This window comes from Dipodomys merriami, unplaced genomic scaffold (genome assembly GCF_024711535.1).
Source record: "Dipodomys merriami isolate MVZ:Mamm:240054 unplaced genomic scaffold, mDipMer1.0.p SCAF_27, whole genome shotgun sequence".
In the NCBI taxonomy this organism is placed as follows: domain Eukaryota; kingdom Metazoa; phylum Chordata; class Mammalia; order Rodentia; family Heteromyidae; genus Dipodomys; species Dipodomys merriami.
The window spans coordinates 7,008,389-7,024,848 of record NW_027204159.1 but is presented as its reverse complement, the minus strand read 5'-3'; the positions used below and the strand labels follow the sequence as shown (position 1 = coordinate 7,024,848).

Genomic DNA, 16,460 nt, shown 5'->3' with positions numbered 1-16,460 from the left:
GCGGGATCCTGAACTGGTAGGGATGGGGAATGGCAAAGAAGAGCCGGGGTTGGTGGGGGTGGGGGGCGGGAGGGGGCCCTTCTTGTCAGGCCGAGGGTGCTGGGGAGGAAGAAAATGATGGCAGGTGTAGCTTTGTCCCTGGGCCAGACCTGGTGTCCTTGGCCCTTACCTGGAGTGGAAAGGCAGGATCCTAGGCTTAGGGCCAGATTTGGGAGCTTAGGTAACTTCAGGCAGGGAGAAGTGGGGAGGCAAAGGACTTCCCCATGGCAACCAGAAGGAGGAGAGACTCCCCCTGTCCCTCACAGCTGCTAAGGGAGGAGCACGGAGAAAAAGGTCTCCCCACCAGCCCCAGCCCAGGGAGGGGGCAGCTCTACCAGGGGCCCAATGTTTATGGCTCCTCCTCCCCTACGGCCTCCAGGACGCCCTCTGTCCTCTGCAGCACCTTCGTTTACAGTTACAGGTCGTCTTTTCTATTTTATGCCTGCATGTCCTTTGCATTTCAGATTCTTTAGATTGGATGCATGGTCACGCTGGGACCGAGAAGAGCCACTGGACAGTGTATTCGATCCCCCTTTTAGCAATAAAGTAACACCATTTCCTTCTCACAGCCCACCTGCAACCCCCCAGGCCACCTATGACTTCACTCCCTCTCCAACCTTCCCCTTCCCATCCCCAAAACTGGATCCAATGCTAATTTGTCACACACAAAAAAAGGCAATTGTTAAAACAAAAACAAAAACCTATATATCCCAAACAAAAACAAACGGGAACTCTGCCCTGAAATGTCCGAACACCTGACTGTTGACACTTGAACATTTTTATATTATAAATAAAATCAGAAATAACTCCTGTTTGACTGTGTGTGCCTGGCCCTAGGTAAGGAGGGAGACAGGAGCTCCTGACCACCTGTGGTGAAGTGGATGGGTGTTGGGATGGAGGCTAGACAGAAGAACCAGGAGAACAGAGCCAGGAGGAAATGGCCCTCTCTCCAGTCTCCTTGGCTCCCAGGGAGCTCCCTCCTCCCTTTTCCAAAAACATTTGTAAGGTGCCCCTTCTAGCTGCTGGGGAACCTGGCCAGGGGACTGATAAAAATTGCTGTACTTCAAACTCTAGCCCAGTTCCTGTCCTAGAGCTACAGGTTTGGGCTGAGGCCCAGTTTCCAGCCCAGGTGGGTGAGGAAGGATGGATTGTGGGATTGGCACAGGGGCAGCTGATGACCCTTGGGGCCTCAGCCTCATCCTGGGTAAAGTCTGGACATGCAAGGTAGCATAATGGGTACCCTCGATGCCAGGAGGACCACAACAGCTGCAGCGCACAGGCCCACGGGCTATTGCTCTTTCCCCAACTTTATAACCCCTTAGTGCCAGGCCTGTCTAAACCCGCAGCCATGAAGATCCATGGTTTCAGGTATGGAGAGAGCAGACAGACCCAGAGTTAAGGCAGCTTTCCAGGCTGGGAATGTTGCTTAGTGGTAGTGCTTGCCTAGCATGCATGAAGCACTAGGTTCGATTACTCAGTACCACATAAACAGAAAAGGCCAGATGTGGTGTTGTGGCTCAAGTGATAGAGCGCTAGCCTTGAGCAAAAGCGGACAGTGCTCAGGCCCTGAGTTCAAGCCCCAGGACTGACATAAAAAGGGAGGGGGGCTTTTGCCTCATCAACTAATTTATTAAATCAATGCCCAGCACCAGGAACCAGGAGGTTCCAGGCAGAACACCAAGATCTAGGGAGGCCATGCACACCTGGGTACCTGTGTGTGCATGAGCACGAATGCCCTGGGGATGGTATAGTCAGAGATCTAAAGATGAGAGGGAGAAAGAGGTTCAGACTTGAGAGAGCTTAGGCACCAGTAGCAAAGGCCTGAGTTCAAATGCCAGCTCTGCCCCTCACTGTGTGACTTCTTTTGGCAAAAATCTCCTCCACCTACTTTGATGCAAATGCCTACATCAGAGGGCTGTATGGAGATTATGGACAACAAACCTGGGCATGCTCCTGTGAGATACTTAATAGGTGGTCACCTTGATGGCGATGTTGACAGTCTGCTAAGACTTGTACCCTTAAATGATTCAGTGTATCTAGAAGTGGATGAGAGGGAGGTGATGAAGCAAAGTTAAGAACTCATGTCATTGTATTCATTATGGGGCACTGGGAGAAGCACTCTTTACAAAGAAACAGGAAAAGGAGGGAGCTGAACAGTGAAAACTTGTAGATCACTGGCCTCTTCCAGAACCTTCTATGGTCTCTGAGTTTGCTACTGGCTTTGAAATATTCTGAGGGCCAGAAATCTTTCCTTGTGACCCTTGACATTGATGAGATACCAAAACAACTCCACACAATCCCTTAGCTAACCCATTGATCCAGCTTATTGTCCTCCTGTGATTCTTCTCTAAGTTGCCTTCTAAATTTTCAGTCAGAAACCATCTCTACTGCCTATAATCCTAGCTGTTTAAGGCTGGAATCTTAGGATCATGGTTTGAAGCCAGGTGGGTCAGAAACATCACAAGACTCTTACCTCCAATTAACTAGCAAAAAGCAAGAGGGGGAGGTATGGCTCATGTGGTAGAGTGCATTGAACAAAAAAGCTGAGTGTAAGGTCCTAAGTTCAAGTCCCAGTGCCAGCACAAAAAGAAAAGAAAGAAAGAGAGAGGGGGGGGAGGGAGGGAGGGAAGGAAGGAAGGAAGGAAGGAAGGAAGGAAGGAAGGCAGAAAGGAAGGAAGGAGGGAAGGAAGAGAGGAAGGAAGGAAGGAAGGAAGGAAGGAAGGAAGGAAGGAAGGAAGGAAGGAAGGAAGGAAGGAAGGAAAGGAAGGAAGGAAGGAAGGGAGGGAGGGAGGGAGGGAGGGAGGGAGGAAGGGAGCAGGCAGGCAGGCAGAAAGAAAGGAAGGAAAGGAAAGGAAACGAGGGAGGGAGGAAAAAAGATAAAAGAAACTTCCTCTACCACTTATCTGAACCCACCAATCTCTATATGATCCCCAATGACCTCTTGGGGAACACCTTGACCTACTCAGTACCTTCATTATCTGCTCTGGATTCTAACATATCACAAAGAGTCTGAGGCTTAGACCCTAATATAATTCCCTGGGTCTCTCACACCACCCACCATTCAATATGTGGGTATGGTTGGGACCTGAAATCAAATTCAACTCTGCCTCCCTAATTTCCACCTTGGGACCCTTGACGATGGCCTTTCAAGAAGCATTATAGTCCAGGTAATCCATTTCCCTTCCATACCATCTCCTCTGGAACACTTAGGACATTTGGGTAGCTTCCTGGGTCGGTTTTCACCTCAGTTTCCAAATTCCTCCTTCTCTCTAGAAGGAGGTTTCTTGGGTTCTTTCCATAGTCCCTCTCCAAGTCCTAAAGAGCAATGCTAACTGCCTGTCCCTCTCTCCCCACCCCATTAAACTATGAGCCCCATAGGACAAGGAGCTGGCTTGCTTCTCACCACTGTCCCCAGCATCCAGCATGGTATGAGGGACATCATTGAACTCACTGAATTAAGAGGATAAAGGCACAGGAGACAGTCAACCACGGTCAGCCCCTCCGGAGTCCCTTAACCCCACCCCACCCCCACTGTCCAAGACCATACACTGCATCTGGCTAGGAGCAGAGTTTGGATAGCCCAAGAAAAATGAGGGGAGGTGGGGAGAGGACAGGACAGTCCATTAGAATGGGGAAAAAAAATTAGAACTTTGATGTAGATTTATTTTCATCTCATCTTTTTTTTAAAATTTCTATTTTGGTGTATGTTTTGTAATGTACATAGTCTTTTAGTACAGTAGTACATGTATATAATTTACAAATAAATAATTATACAATTAAGGAAGCAAACTAAAAAAAAAATGCTTTCACTGATGGGAGGCACCAGTAGTGTTCGCTCAGGGAAGCCCACCCCTCTGCCTAGCATCACCTGCCTCAGGAAGTGATCTTCAGGGCAGCATGGAGAAAGAATTGAGAGCTTTTTCAGGCCTTTCCAATTCCATTTAAATGAGCATCTACTTCCCCCTGAGCAAAATGAACAGGACAGATGGTTTGGTTATAAAACACACTTCAGCTGATCCAAGTTAAATAATCTGGATTTAAATCACTACATCTCTCCACGTACTCACCCATCCCTGCATCAAAAGTGAGTGGGCTTGTAAATGTTAGGTACTTAGTGGCCAAGCTGGCTTATCTTATTAACTAAATACGTCACTGCCTAGGTCAAATATCTGGCCAAACTACAATTAATCTGATTAAACAATAGGAAGGCCTGGCTCATCATAACCACATTGGAGGGGTGCTGTCACCTATACTCACACCCCCTTGCTGTTCTGAGGAATGCAGGGCTTAAAAGATGCCAAACTGCAATGAGCACGTGGCAAATATCTCTATTCTTCCCATATCTGTCCTCAGCTAAGTCCTTCTGATCCACTACAAAAATGCAAGAAATAACAATCAGCAACTTGTCATTTCACCTTTTCCCAAGACCAAAAATTTAACAGCTTCCATAATCTTCCCTTACCACACAGTTTGGGGCTTGGTGACAGGTGCCACTCTGCAAGGCAGAATGGCAGAATGTCTTTTATTCCTGTGTAGTCCGGCTGTACAGAGGCAATCACTGGAGCTCAGAGACCTGGCAGTACCCATATGAAGACCCAGGTGCAAATGATAACCTCCACCCTCCAGGACACCAGACAGCAAAGATGACCCACAGACATCCTACGAAGTCCCAAATCTTCAACAAGAATAGCAGTTGAGATTCTCAGGTCTAAGGGAAAAAAGCTGAGAGAGGAAAAATTCAGCACTTTCTCTGTCTTCCTCCCCAAGGCATCTAGGCCACAGACGGCCCCATGGCAGCCATCCTTACTAACTGGCATAGCTTGGAAATAGGCTTTGCCTTCATCTAATTTCCTCCTCTAACTGGTAGTGGTTCCAAACCCATCTTTAAAGGGATTCCATATATATAATTTTTATATATATATACAATTACATATACATTGATGCCTGTATAAAAAAAAGAGGCAATGGTGGCCCCAATGGGTGAAAAGAGAAGTGAACACACACATAAGTAGTGTCAGTTTGGCACTGAGCGGATTCAGGCCTGACCCAAGATTATTGCGATGTGAGGCAGAAGAACCAGGCCTTTGCAAGGGTTGCCGGGAGGAGAGGACGGTGCTGGTGGTCTGCAGACCTGCTGCTGTTCAACTCAGGAGAAGGAGGAGCAAAAAGAGGGTCCAATCTGAGACCTGTCATCCAGATCTGCCCTCACAAACATGGGAGATGAGAAAGGAGCTTGATGAGAAGAGGGGAGCCTGGGGAAGCAATGGTCCTCAGCTTCTCCCATAAGGAAGCGCTGGGCATGCATACCCTGGGCTACAAAGAGAGACCCTGTGTGGGAGGGCAGCCAGGGCTGGGGAGAGAGTCCAAGGCCAGAAATGGCCCAGGATGCCAGAAGACCAAAACCATGAATGGCAGCTCTGTCTCCCGGAGTTCTCCACAATGCTCTGGTCACCCATCAACTGCCTGGAACTTGGTCTGAGCAGCTCCTGGCTGGAATTGTGCTCACTGACCCCTCTGGGGGTGTTTGCCTGTCTCCAGGGCCTGCAAGCCCACACCAGCTAAGTATCAGGCCCAGGAGCATCCTTTGTGGTTTTGCTGCCAGTCACTGGCCCATGACCCTGGCTGAGGGCAGGGCTTGAGTGTGTCTTCCGGAGAGAAGGGTCATCCCCTTCCAGGGTGGCCAGCCGAGCCTCAATCCGCTCCAGATCATCTGAGCCCACTTTGACTTTCACAGCCAGGAGATGGATATAGGTCTCATAACGGCTTTTCTGGGAAAAGGGCAGAGAAAGGCCAAAATCAAGATCAAAAGGCACAACAAAATGGGGGATGAGTTGAATCTTACATAACAAAAGACTGATTTCCTAACTTAAAAGCTGTCACAAACCAATAAAAAGTAAATAAACCATAAAGAGCTGTCAGTGATCTTTTTTATGTTACTAACCAAAGGCAACAAAAGTAAAGATACAGCCAGCTGCTGGTGGCTCACACCTGTAATCCTAGTTAGCAAGGATGCTGAGATCTGGAGGATTGATGTTCAAAAAGAGTCAGGGCAAGAAAAAGTTCACTAGACTCCATCTCTAATTAAACAGCAAACAGCGGGGTAGTAGGTGCAGACACAAGTAACAGAACATCAGCCTAGCAAGGAAGAGGCCCTAAGTTCACAACCTAGTATTGCCAGAGAAGGAGAAAGGGAGGAGGGGGAGGAGGGGGAGGAGGGGGAGGAGGGGGAGGAGGGGGAGGAGGAGGAGGAGGAGGAGGAGGAGGACGAGGAGACTTCCGCATATCAGATAAGGCATTATTGTTTAATGAGTATAGAGTCTCAAGTTGGACTATGAAAAAGTATGGAGATAGAGGGGGCTGGGAATGTGGCTTAGTAGTAGAGTGCTTGCCTAGCATGCATGAAGCCCTGGGTTTGATTCCTTAGTACCACATAAACAGAAAAAGCCGGAAGTGGCACTGTGGCTCAAGTAGTAGAGCACTAGCCTTGAGACAGAGGGGCTCAAGGACAGTGTCCAGGCTCTGAGTTCAAGCCCCCGGATTGGCAACAAAAAAAAAGTATGAAGATAGGTTGCACAACAATATGAATAAACTTCCTTCCCATACATTTAAAATAATTAAGAGCTAGATGTCAGTGACTCACCTCTGTAATCCTAGCTACTCAGGAGGCTGAGATCTAAGGATCACAGTTCAAAGCCAGCCCAAGCAAGAAAGTCCGTGAGACTCATCTCCAATTAACCACCAGAAAACTGGAAGTGGCGCTGTAGCTCAAGTAGTAGAACATTAGCCTTGAGCTGAAGATTTGAGGGACGGCACCCAGGCCCAGGGTTCAAGTACCATAACCAACAAAAAAATAATAATAAGATAGTAAATTTTGTTATGTGTTTTACCACTATTTAAAATTTTTCTAATTAAGGGGCTGGGAATGTGGCTTAGTGGTAGAGTACTTGCCTAAGTATGCATGAAGCACTGGGTTTGATTCCTCAGTACCACATATGGAGAAAAACACCAGATGTGGTGCTGGCTCAAGTGGTAGAGTGCTAGCCTTGAGCACAGAGAGGCTCAGAGACAATGCTCAGGCCCTGAGTTCAAGCCCCAAGACTGGCAAATAAATAAATAAATTTTTCTAATTAAAATAGTAATGAGACATCAATTGATTAAAAAACTATTAGATCTAAATGACAATGCCCTCATATTCTTGTGAGCACAAAGAAATAAATACATTCATAAAATATTAAACAGGTTACAAATTAATTTAATGGCTAAGAGGGAGATTTAGCAGTATCTGAGGATCTTGACTCTGAACTTGAGGCCCTTGCCACAGTCAGAAGAGGCTGATATCTTGGAAGGACCAGAGATTAAAGTTCAGGGGATCTTTTCATCCCCACCCCAGTTTCTGCCTGCTGGGTTTCACCCCTCCATCAAGCCAGGCAACAATGAGAAAGACCAGGGCTCTGGAGCTCTAGTCATCTGGGTTAGCACCCTCATTCCTGCATCCTTAACCATCACCTCAGGCAAGTGCTCTGACCTCTCAAAGCTTCAGCTTCCCCATCTGTAAAGTAGGGGTAGCAACAGAGCCCTTTTCTCAAAGTCAGTAAATACAAGTGGAATATAAGAACACCAGCAGGGGGCTGGGAAGGTGGCTCAGTGGTAGAGCGCTTGCCTTGCATGCATGAGGCCCTGGGTTCGATTCCTCAGCACCACATAAGCAAAAAGAAAAAAGCCAGAAGTGGTGCTGTGGCTCACGTGGTAGAGTGCTAGCGTTGAGCTGAAGAGCTGAGAGACAGCGCCCAGGCCCAGAGTTCAGGCCCCATGACCGGACCAAAAAAAAAAAAGAACACCAGCAGGTCAGTCCATTCTAGCTTTTCCCATCAAAGTACATGGGAGAAAACTTCCTAAAGCTACCAAGTTCTGTGCTTTTCAAAAGTTTAAGGTCTTTCCTAGAAACTTTCCTGCACATCTTAACCAAAAGCAGTATGGACCCAGGTACCATGGCTCATGGGATTACAGAATCCCAGCTGCTCAGGAGGCAGGGATATGGAGGATTATAGTTTGACACTAGGGGGGGAGAGAGGAAAGTACTTGAGACACATCTAAGCCAATAAAAAATTATGCATGGTGGTCCACACCTGTTACTCTAATTATGTGGAAAACATATATAGGATGAGCCAGTCGAGGAAGGCCTAGGCAAAAACCTCGAGACTCTATTTGAAAAATAACTGAAGTGCAAAGGGTTGGGGATATGGCTCAAGTGGTAGACAATGATATTAAGTTTTGGGCCCTGAGTTCAACTCAGTACTAGAGGAAGAGTTGAAGAAGGAGGAGGAAGAAGAGGAGAAGGAGGAGGAGGAGAAGCAGGAGGAGGAAGAGGAAGAGGAGGAGGAGGAGGAGGAAAAGAATATTGAAATCTAGAGACTAAGATTCATGATGCCTAATCTTCCTGCTCTGAGACTATTGGATTACTCTTGGCCCTTCTGTCTGTCTGTCTGTCTGTCTGTCTGTCTGTCTGCCTGCCTGCCTGCCTGCCTGCCTGCCTACCAGCCAGCCAGCCAGCCCCCCTGCCTGCCTATCCACATCTACAGGACAATTGCTTCTTATCTTCCTCCCTCAATCTGACATCTTATCCTTCACCCAACAAAGGTGACACTTAGCCCCCTCTGCATAGCATCGGGAGGCAGAATCAGGGTGGTGGGCAGAAAAGACAGGAGGGAGAAAAAGGAGACAAAGAAGAAAAGAATAAATTGCTGTTTGCTAAGTGTATGCTCAAGAGGAAAAATCAAGCCAAAGGTGGGGAAATCAGCAGGGACACAGACTGAGAGTTTTGTGGGAGGTGGCGGTCAGAGAGGGGCCTGGAAAGGTGGTACGTACATTGAGTCCCTCTGGTGCTCTTGAAGAAACCTAGGTGAGGTACAATTGATGAGCATTTGACAGCTGGAGAGTGGGAGGCTGTGATTCGTGATTAGATTATAGCTGCTTCAGAGGAGCCCCCAAAGTGAGAAACTCCCTGATCAGGAGCCCCTAGCTTTAAAAGGATGCTGTGGGTGGAGGTGGAGGACAGGAGCTGGTCTCCTCTGGCCCAAGCCCTTACTCTCACCATCCACCTGTGGGAGGCCCACCTCAAACGTGAGATAATGCTCCTTCAGCCGGTATTCCTCTGCCTCCTTGGACTTGAGGCCCTTCTCCACTGGGTGACACTTGTGCTCAGCCAGCTCTGCAGTCACCTGCCTCAGCTTATTCTCATGAGACCGCAGCTGCTCCTCCTGCAAAGACAAGCCCCGGACCTTGAGGCCTAACTCTTGGATGCCACAGGGATAAGTCTAACCAGTCTAAGCTCTAATGAGGCTGCCAGGGTCCCTAAAGCCATGGGGGTAGAGCCAAGCTCTAGATCCTCCTTTCTCCCTTCCTACCAAGGACAAGGGACATACACACTTAGCTCTCTCAACATTCATCCTGATCAAGATGTGAGAGACCTTCACACTACCCAGACACACCCCTGGCCCATAGAAGTCTCCCATGTGCACAGAGACACTGGGCTAAGGGGTCAGCCCGGCCTTGTTTCCCTGTTGAAGGTATGCAATATACACATTCTCTCATAGTCATTCTCAGATTCATGTTACTGGTCGCAGACCCAGGATCACACCCAAAGTCAGACACACTGTCACTTACAGACACGAACACACACATGCCACCCACCACTGTACAGCCAGGCTCCTTTGTGCAGTGCACATGTGTAAGTGTCCTGAGTGTGTATGTGTGGCTAGGCAGTATATGTATGTAGATACATGTGTATGGATGTAGTGTGGCTAATTGTGTATGTGCACACACATTGGCTTTAAGCCAATGTAGACACCCTGTCTCCCCTAGAGCTTCATGGAGAGACAATGGTCCAAAGGCTGACAAAGACAATGTTCGGAGCTTCCCAGGATCTTTGCCAATTCTAGCCCATCATTTATTCTTTCCTCTCCCAAAACTCTGAATCCTGGAGTATTGATGAGATGGCGGGGGGGGGGGGTTGGGTACGATTACAAATAAAACATTTCAGGATCAGTGAAGCCATCATAAGAGAACTGAGTGTTATCAAAAAAGTTCATTAATAGAATAAACCTGGGTGTTGATGGCTCACACCTGTAGTACTTGGTACTCAGGAGGCTGAGAGCTGGAGGATCACAGTTCAAACCAGCTGAGGTTAGAAAAGTCCATGAGACTCCAGTTAACCAACAACAACAAAATCAGGCAGAGATGTGATTCAAGCGGTAGAACACAATCATGAGTGAGCAAGTAAGCCAAGTGAGCATGAGATCCCTGAATACTGGCAATCAATCAATTTTAAAAAATAAATAACAATGGGCTGGGAAGGTGGCTCAGTGGTAGAGCGCTTGCCTTGCAAGCCTGAGGCCTTGAGTTCGATTCCTCAGCACCACATAAGCAAAAAGAAAAAAGCCGGAAGTGGTGCTGTGGCTCAAGTGGTAGAGCACTAGCCTTGAGCTGAAGAGCTGAGGGACAGCGCCCAGGCCCAGAGTTCAGGCCCCACGACCGGACGCAAAAAAAAAAAAAAATTAAATAAATAAATAAATAAATAACAAATGCTAATGAAGATGTGGAGGAATGGTAACTCTTATAACTGTTGGTGGGAATATAAATTAGTGCATCCATTGTAGAAGTTAGTACAAAGATTCTTCAAAAAACTTAACTAGGACTACCATATGATCCTGTTTTACATTCACTGGCACATATCCAAAAGAATGTAATTTGGCATACAATAGAAATACCTACACACCCATGTTTAGTATGGCACTATTCATATATCATATATCATATATTATTATATACTATATATTAACATATTATTATATATTAATATATACTATATATTATTATATACTATTATTATATACTATTATGCAACAGGTATAGGTGTCTATCAACTGATGGATGAATAAATATAAGTAGCTTATACCTATAATCCTAGCTACTCAAGATGAGATCTAAGGATTATGATTTGAAGCCAGCCCAGGCATAAAAGTCCATCTCCAATTACCCACAAAAAAGCTGGGATGGTGCTGGGAAGGTAGCTCAGTGGTAGAGTGCTTGTCTTGCATGCATGAGGCCCTGGGTTTGATTCCTCAGCACCACATAAGTAGACAAAGCCGGAACTGGCACTGTGGTAGAGCACTAGCCTTGAGCTGAAGAGCTGAGGGACAGTACCCAGGTCAAGTTCAGGCCCCATGACCAACCGAAAAAAGCTGGGATAGAGGCATGGTAGAGCTCCAGCTGTGAGCAAAAAAGCTGAGCAAGAGCATAATATCTTGTTAAGCAAAAGAAGCCAGGCATGGGAAGACAAACATGTTCTCTTTCTTTTTTTTTCTTTTTCTTTTTTTGCCAGTCCTGGGGCTTGAACTCAGGGCCCCAGACACTGTCCCCAAGCTTCTTTTTGCTTAAGGCTAGCGTTTACCACTTGAGGCACAGCAGCATTTCTGGCTTTCTCTGTTTATGTGGTACTGAAGAATCGAACCGAGGGCTTCACTCATGCTAGGCAAGCACTCTACCACTAAGCCACATTTCCAGTCCATGTTCTCTTTCTTGCATGTAAACAAAAAGATGACTTTGGAGAGGAGAGGAGTGGTGTGGTGGGGATAGAAGACAGGTGGATGTACATGATCAATGCACATTGTGTGCATGTACGGAAATAATGGAGGGAATATCACTAACCTGTAGTGATTTTTTTTTAGAAAGCACTGGATAAAGGGTCAGTCAAGGCTTACCTGTCCCTAGCTCCCTAAGACATACATCCCCTCAAATCCATGTCCAATGTACACAATACTGGAGACCCATAGAGCTGCATAGCCATTGGCAGAGACACTTGCCTGTGCCATCCACCACAGCACAGGCGGGTATCTGTGTGGTGCATGGTGTGCGGTGTATGGCCTGTCTTCCAATCTACAACAGGAGTGAGGTGTGCTGGAATTTGTGGAAGTATCTGCCCTCAGCCTAGGACCAGGCCCTAGAGAAGGAGCTGGGGTAGGGCTGACAATGGAGAGGGAGCTGGGTTGGGGCATCAAGCTGGGAAGGTGGCGTTGTGATCTCAGGGCTTGTACCTGGCAAAGGCGAGTGGTGCAGGAGGGCAGCAGCGGCCGACAGAACTTCTTCATGGAGCTGACAGCTGCCGGGAAGGCCGGGGCTGAGAAGATGGCAGCTACCAGATTGATCCTCAGGATCCAAGAGAGCATTTCTTCCTTGCTTCTGGGGACAGTAGAGGCAAGGCAAGGGTGCTGGCTTCTCACAATAGAATTCCCTAGCCACTCCCTCCACCCACCTCCGCCACACCTGCTGCCCAGGATCAAACCAGGCTCTGGGAACAGTGTATGAATGGAAAAGGAAGGAGGAAGGATAAGTGGATAACTGATTAGGCCTAGTCAGAGCTGTGGGAGCTTCCGTTTTGTGCCAGTTCCCAGGAAGACCAGACCTTCCCTGTGAAAATCACCCTGGCCAGGTCTACACTAATGGCTCTAAGGCTCAGGAACTCATTAGCGGCAGTGGGTAAGTTATGGCTCCTTTGCAGCCCTGCTGGCCTGCCCTCACCACCTACCCAGCACTTAGACTCTGGTCCCCCAGCCTCACCCACTAGTCCTCCTTTGAAGCTCATGTGAGATACAAAAACCCCAATTTCAAATCACAGAAGGATAGGGTGCAGTGGAGTGGAGGGCAGGCCTTCCGGGTCAATTTAGGAGCTCTTTCCCATTGAACCCTGAAACTTACAATCAACGATTCATAGTTTCTGTCATCCCATACTTCAAGGACCTTAGCAACACCTGCAGGCTTTGCTAAAGCCCAGTCAGATTTCTGATTCAGAGGGCCAAAGTTGGGGCCAGTTTCAGATGACGGTAAGGGTACCACACTTTGAGAACCACTGCTTTGGAGGATCTGTTAGTCTGTGTCAGGCGCGCGCACACACACACACACACACACACACACACACACACACACACACACACACACACACACACACACACACACACACACACACACACACACTGAGGCTGAGGTGAAGAGGAAGTTGAGGCGTCCAGCCTAAGATGCCAGGAGAGTGGCATGTGCAGGCTAATGCTGCAGGCCTTGAGCCCATGTGGCAAGGAAGGGCTCCAGCACCTACTTACGGTGCCTGGAAGAGGAAGACCCTCCAGTCAGCTGTCTTCAGCTTGAGCACATTGGACTTCTTGCTGTAGTCAGAAGCTCTGGTGGCCAGCGCATGATGTACACGAATGGCATTCTTCAAGTCACCCTCTGACAGAGCCTTGTCAGGTCTGTATTCATCCTGGGGGTGGGAAGGGGGTACTCTGTCATTATAAGGCTCCAACTTATTGCCCCATACATCCTATCCCAACAAGAAACATTCCAGGGATTGGAGGCAAGGTTCATGTGGCAGAGCTCCAGCCAATGAGCAACAGTGTCAGATACCGAGTTTGAGTCCCAGTCTGAGGGGGAGGAAGGTGTTCACTCAGAGTTGACTCATACCTGTTATTCCAGCTAACTTTGCGTGATAGAAATAGGAGGCTTGTAGTTGAGGTCCAGGTGGATATAAAGTTAGGGACACAAAAAAAAAGCCAGCTGTGGTGGCACATGCCTGTACTCCAAGTTATTCAAGCAAGAGGCAGAGGTTAAGAGGATCAAGGTCCAAAGCCAGTCCAGGCAAAAATGCAAGACCCTACCAAAAAAATAACTAAAGCAAAAAGGTCTTGCCTAGGAAGCATGAGGAAAAGAGTTCAAACCCAGTACCAAAAAGATAAAAGAATCTCTCTCCAAATCCCCTCCCCTGTACCCCAGATGCCTGATGCTGGCTATACATTGAGCCCCTGAGCATTTCACATACCCTTCCCCCAAAGCTTCAGACCCCTTAGTGAGCCCAAGTAGGACTCTAGGTCCTAGGCCCTTCCAAGCAGAGCTGAACACCACAAAGTAAAGCTGGGTAAGACTGAGCCGGCCCTTCCTGGGTAAGAACTCCGGCAGGCTGGGAGCTGGGAGTTCACACCTGCAATCCTAGCTACTCAGGAGGTTAAGATCTGAGGATGGCGGGTTACAGTCAGCTCAGGCACAGAAGTCCAATTAACCACCAAAAAGCCAGAAGTAAAGCTGTAGCTCAAGTGGTGGAGTGCTAGCCTTAGGGGAAAAAACAAAAACAAAAACAAAAACAAAAACACTCAGGGACAGCACCCAGGCCCTGATTTCAAGCCCCAGGATCAGAACAAAACAAAAACAAAACCTCTAGGGGGCAGTCTCTCACCTTCTGCAGGTACAAGATAGTCCCTTTGAGAACAGCATAGAATTTCTTCCAGCCACGCCTCCCACGGGGAGCTGAGGAGAGACATGGGGAGTGTGTCTGCCACCAGCCACTCCACCATCTCCAACCCTGCCTCCCCCATCCAGACTTCCCCCAGCCCTGCCACGTCCACCCATGTGCTCATCCCCAAAGGAGGGGCCAAAAGGTGGGCCTTCCTCTGTGAGAATCCCTCCCATGCCCCCTTCCCCAGCCTGACACCCACTCCTCTTGCCATCCATGTCAGCATGAGTCTTCCGGGTCAGCACGCCATGCTTGTAGGTAGTAGCACTGAGAGCCTGTGGGACATCCAGGAAGGGATTTCTGCCATCCAGGATCCGTGTCACTTTTTTCGTGCCTGTCCCAAACTTGTCATCCACCAGCTCAGACAGGGATTTCCTCAGCTCATCCTCATCTCTAGGAAGGTACCAGGCCTAAGCACCACTTCCAGAGAGGCCTCAGCCCCATATCCCACCCAACACCCCCTGGAAGCTAGGGTCAGAGGGGAAGGGCAGCCAGCCATGACAGGCTGAAATAAGGAGATTCCACACCACAGATCCAGATCATTGATCCTTGACCTCTGATCTTTGATTTAGGACTTCTAAGATCATCCTTACTCTTGATCACAAGTTGAAGATTTCACCATCACCTTCTCCTCAAAACCAGCAGTGGACATCATAGAACTAGGTCTATAGTTCAGTCTATTCCATAGCAATGTAAACACAATTTTTTTTTCTTGTCAGGCTGGGGCTTGAACTTGGAGCCCTAAGCTCTTACTCAAAGTTTTGTTCATACCTGGAACTCTACTACTTAAGCTATACCTCTAGTTCTGCATTGCACACTTTTAATCAAGTCAAAGAATTAGCTCAAAGTGAATTCTACCATGAGTTGGACTAGCAGCTGGTCAGGGGTGGTCAGGGCCCTGGGTTGGGAGAAATCAGCACCATGGAGAGTGGTCAGCGTGACTAACCTGAATCCCCAGCCACTCCCTCTCCCAGAGATGCAGTCTCCCCATACCTGTGCCCATGGGCACTACTCACATGGCCCATTCCAGCTTTTCATTCTTGATGGAGTTGTAAAGAGTCTGAGAGAGGGGAGAAGAGAGGAATTCAGGCCAAGATTCAAAGTACTCTCCATCTACCTCAGTAAGGTGTAGTAAGGAAGCATAGTTCCAGCTAATGGGGCAAAGTGATCCATACTGGTTGGTGTGATGGACAAATGAGTGGATGGTTGGATGTATGGATACATGATATTGTCATTTATTGTCTGCCCCCACCCCAGGAGACTGAGCTTCATAAGGGCAAGAGTGGTTTGTCATGTTTGCCACTAAATCTCCAGTGCATGGTCTAGAACTCAGCATACTGTAAATTCTCAATATAGTGAATGAATGGTTGGGAGGATGGATGGATGGATGGATGGATGGAGGATGAATAGGTGAGAGGTGGGTGAATGAGTGATTTATGAGAGTTAGGGTATATGAACAGGTGATGGAGGAGTGGGTAGGTACTTAAGTACGAGAGTTATTAAAATTTTTCTCCTGAGAATGCATGCACAGGAAAAATGAGTGAGTGAATAATAATGGGTAGAAGATTAGTAGTTGGCAAGAAGTGAATAGATGGGTGATGGTTTGATCTCATGAGTATGTTTGTAACGAGTGCTTCTGAATGGAGAGGAAGGTAATTATAGTGAGAAAAGAGATCATGTTCTCTTTTTTAGCTTTATTTTTAATTGCCACATAATAAAATTTTACCTCTGGATTCTATTCAACTCCCCTCCTGGCACCATCATGTTGTTAAAATCAACTATCTAAAAATGAATTCCTGATCTCCCTCCCTCCAAAAGAAATCTTTCTCTTCTTTCTCCAAAGTGTAGAACTGACAAAGTTAGAAAAGCCAGAACTCTACCCTAGCCTTCAAAAGGAAACTGTTTCCTTTCATCCTTGGTGATGTCAGAGGGATGAATGGTGGTGATGGTGGCAGTAAAGGAGGGGACAATGGGGAATACAGCTGTGATGGTAGCAGTGATGGTGATTACTGTGAAGGTGATGGTGACAACTAGAGCATCTAACACAAATATCACAAAGCCTACCCCTCTACCTCAGTCCAGGAACACA

The 16,460-nt window shown here is 47.6% G+C and overlaps 1 protein-coding gene across 1 annotated transcript in view; it reads right to left on the bottom strand.

The window, feature by feature from the left end:
- Positions 1-3,636: 3,636 nt before the first annotated feature.
- The window catches only part of Psd2 (pleckstrin and Sec7 domain containing 2), a 51,178-nt gene continuing 38,354 nt past the window's right edge, over positions 3,637-16,460 (bottom strand). The window contains exons 9-15 of the mRNA XM_070036157.1: positions 15,388-15,431; positions 14,574-14,764; positions 14,315-14,385; positions 13,191-13,348; positions 12,132-12,276; positions 9,153-9,296; positions 3,637-5,807 (exon numbers count right to left, since the gene is read on the bottom strand). Of these exons, the coding sequence (XP_069892258.1) occupies positions 5,598-5,807; positions 9,153-9,296; positions 12,132-12,276; positions 13,191-13,348; positions 14,315-14,385; positions 14,574-14,764; positions 15,388-15,431 (963 nt within the window). The 3' untranslated portion in view covers positions 3,637-5,597. The remainder of the gene's footprint in view (positions 5,808-9,152; positions 9,297-12,131; positions 12,277-13,190; positions 13,349-14,314; positions 14,386-14,573; positions 14,765-15,387; positions 15,432-16,460) is intronic.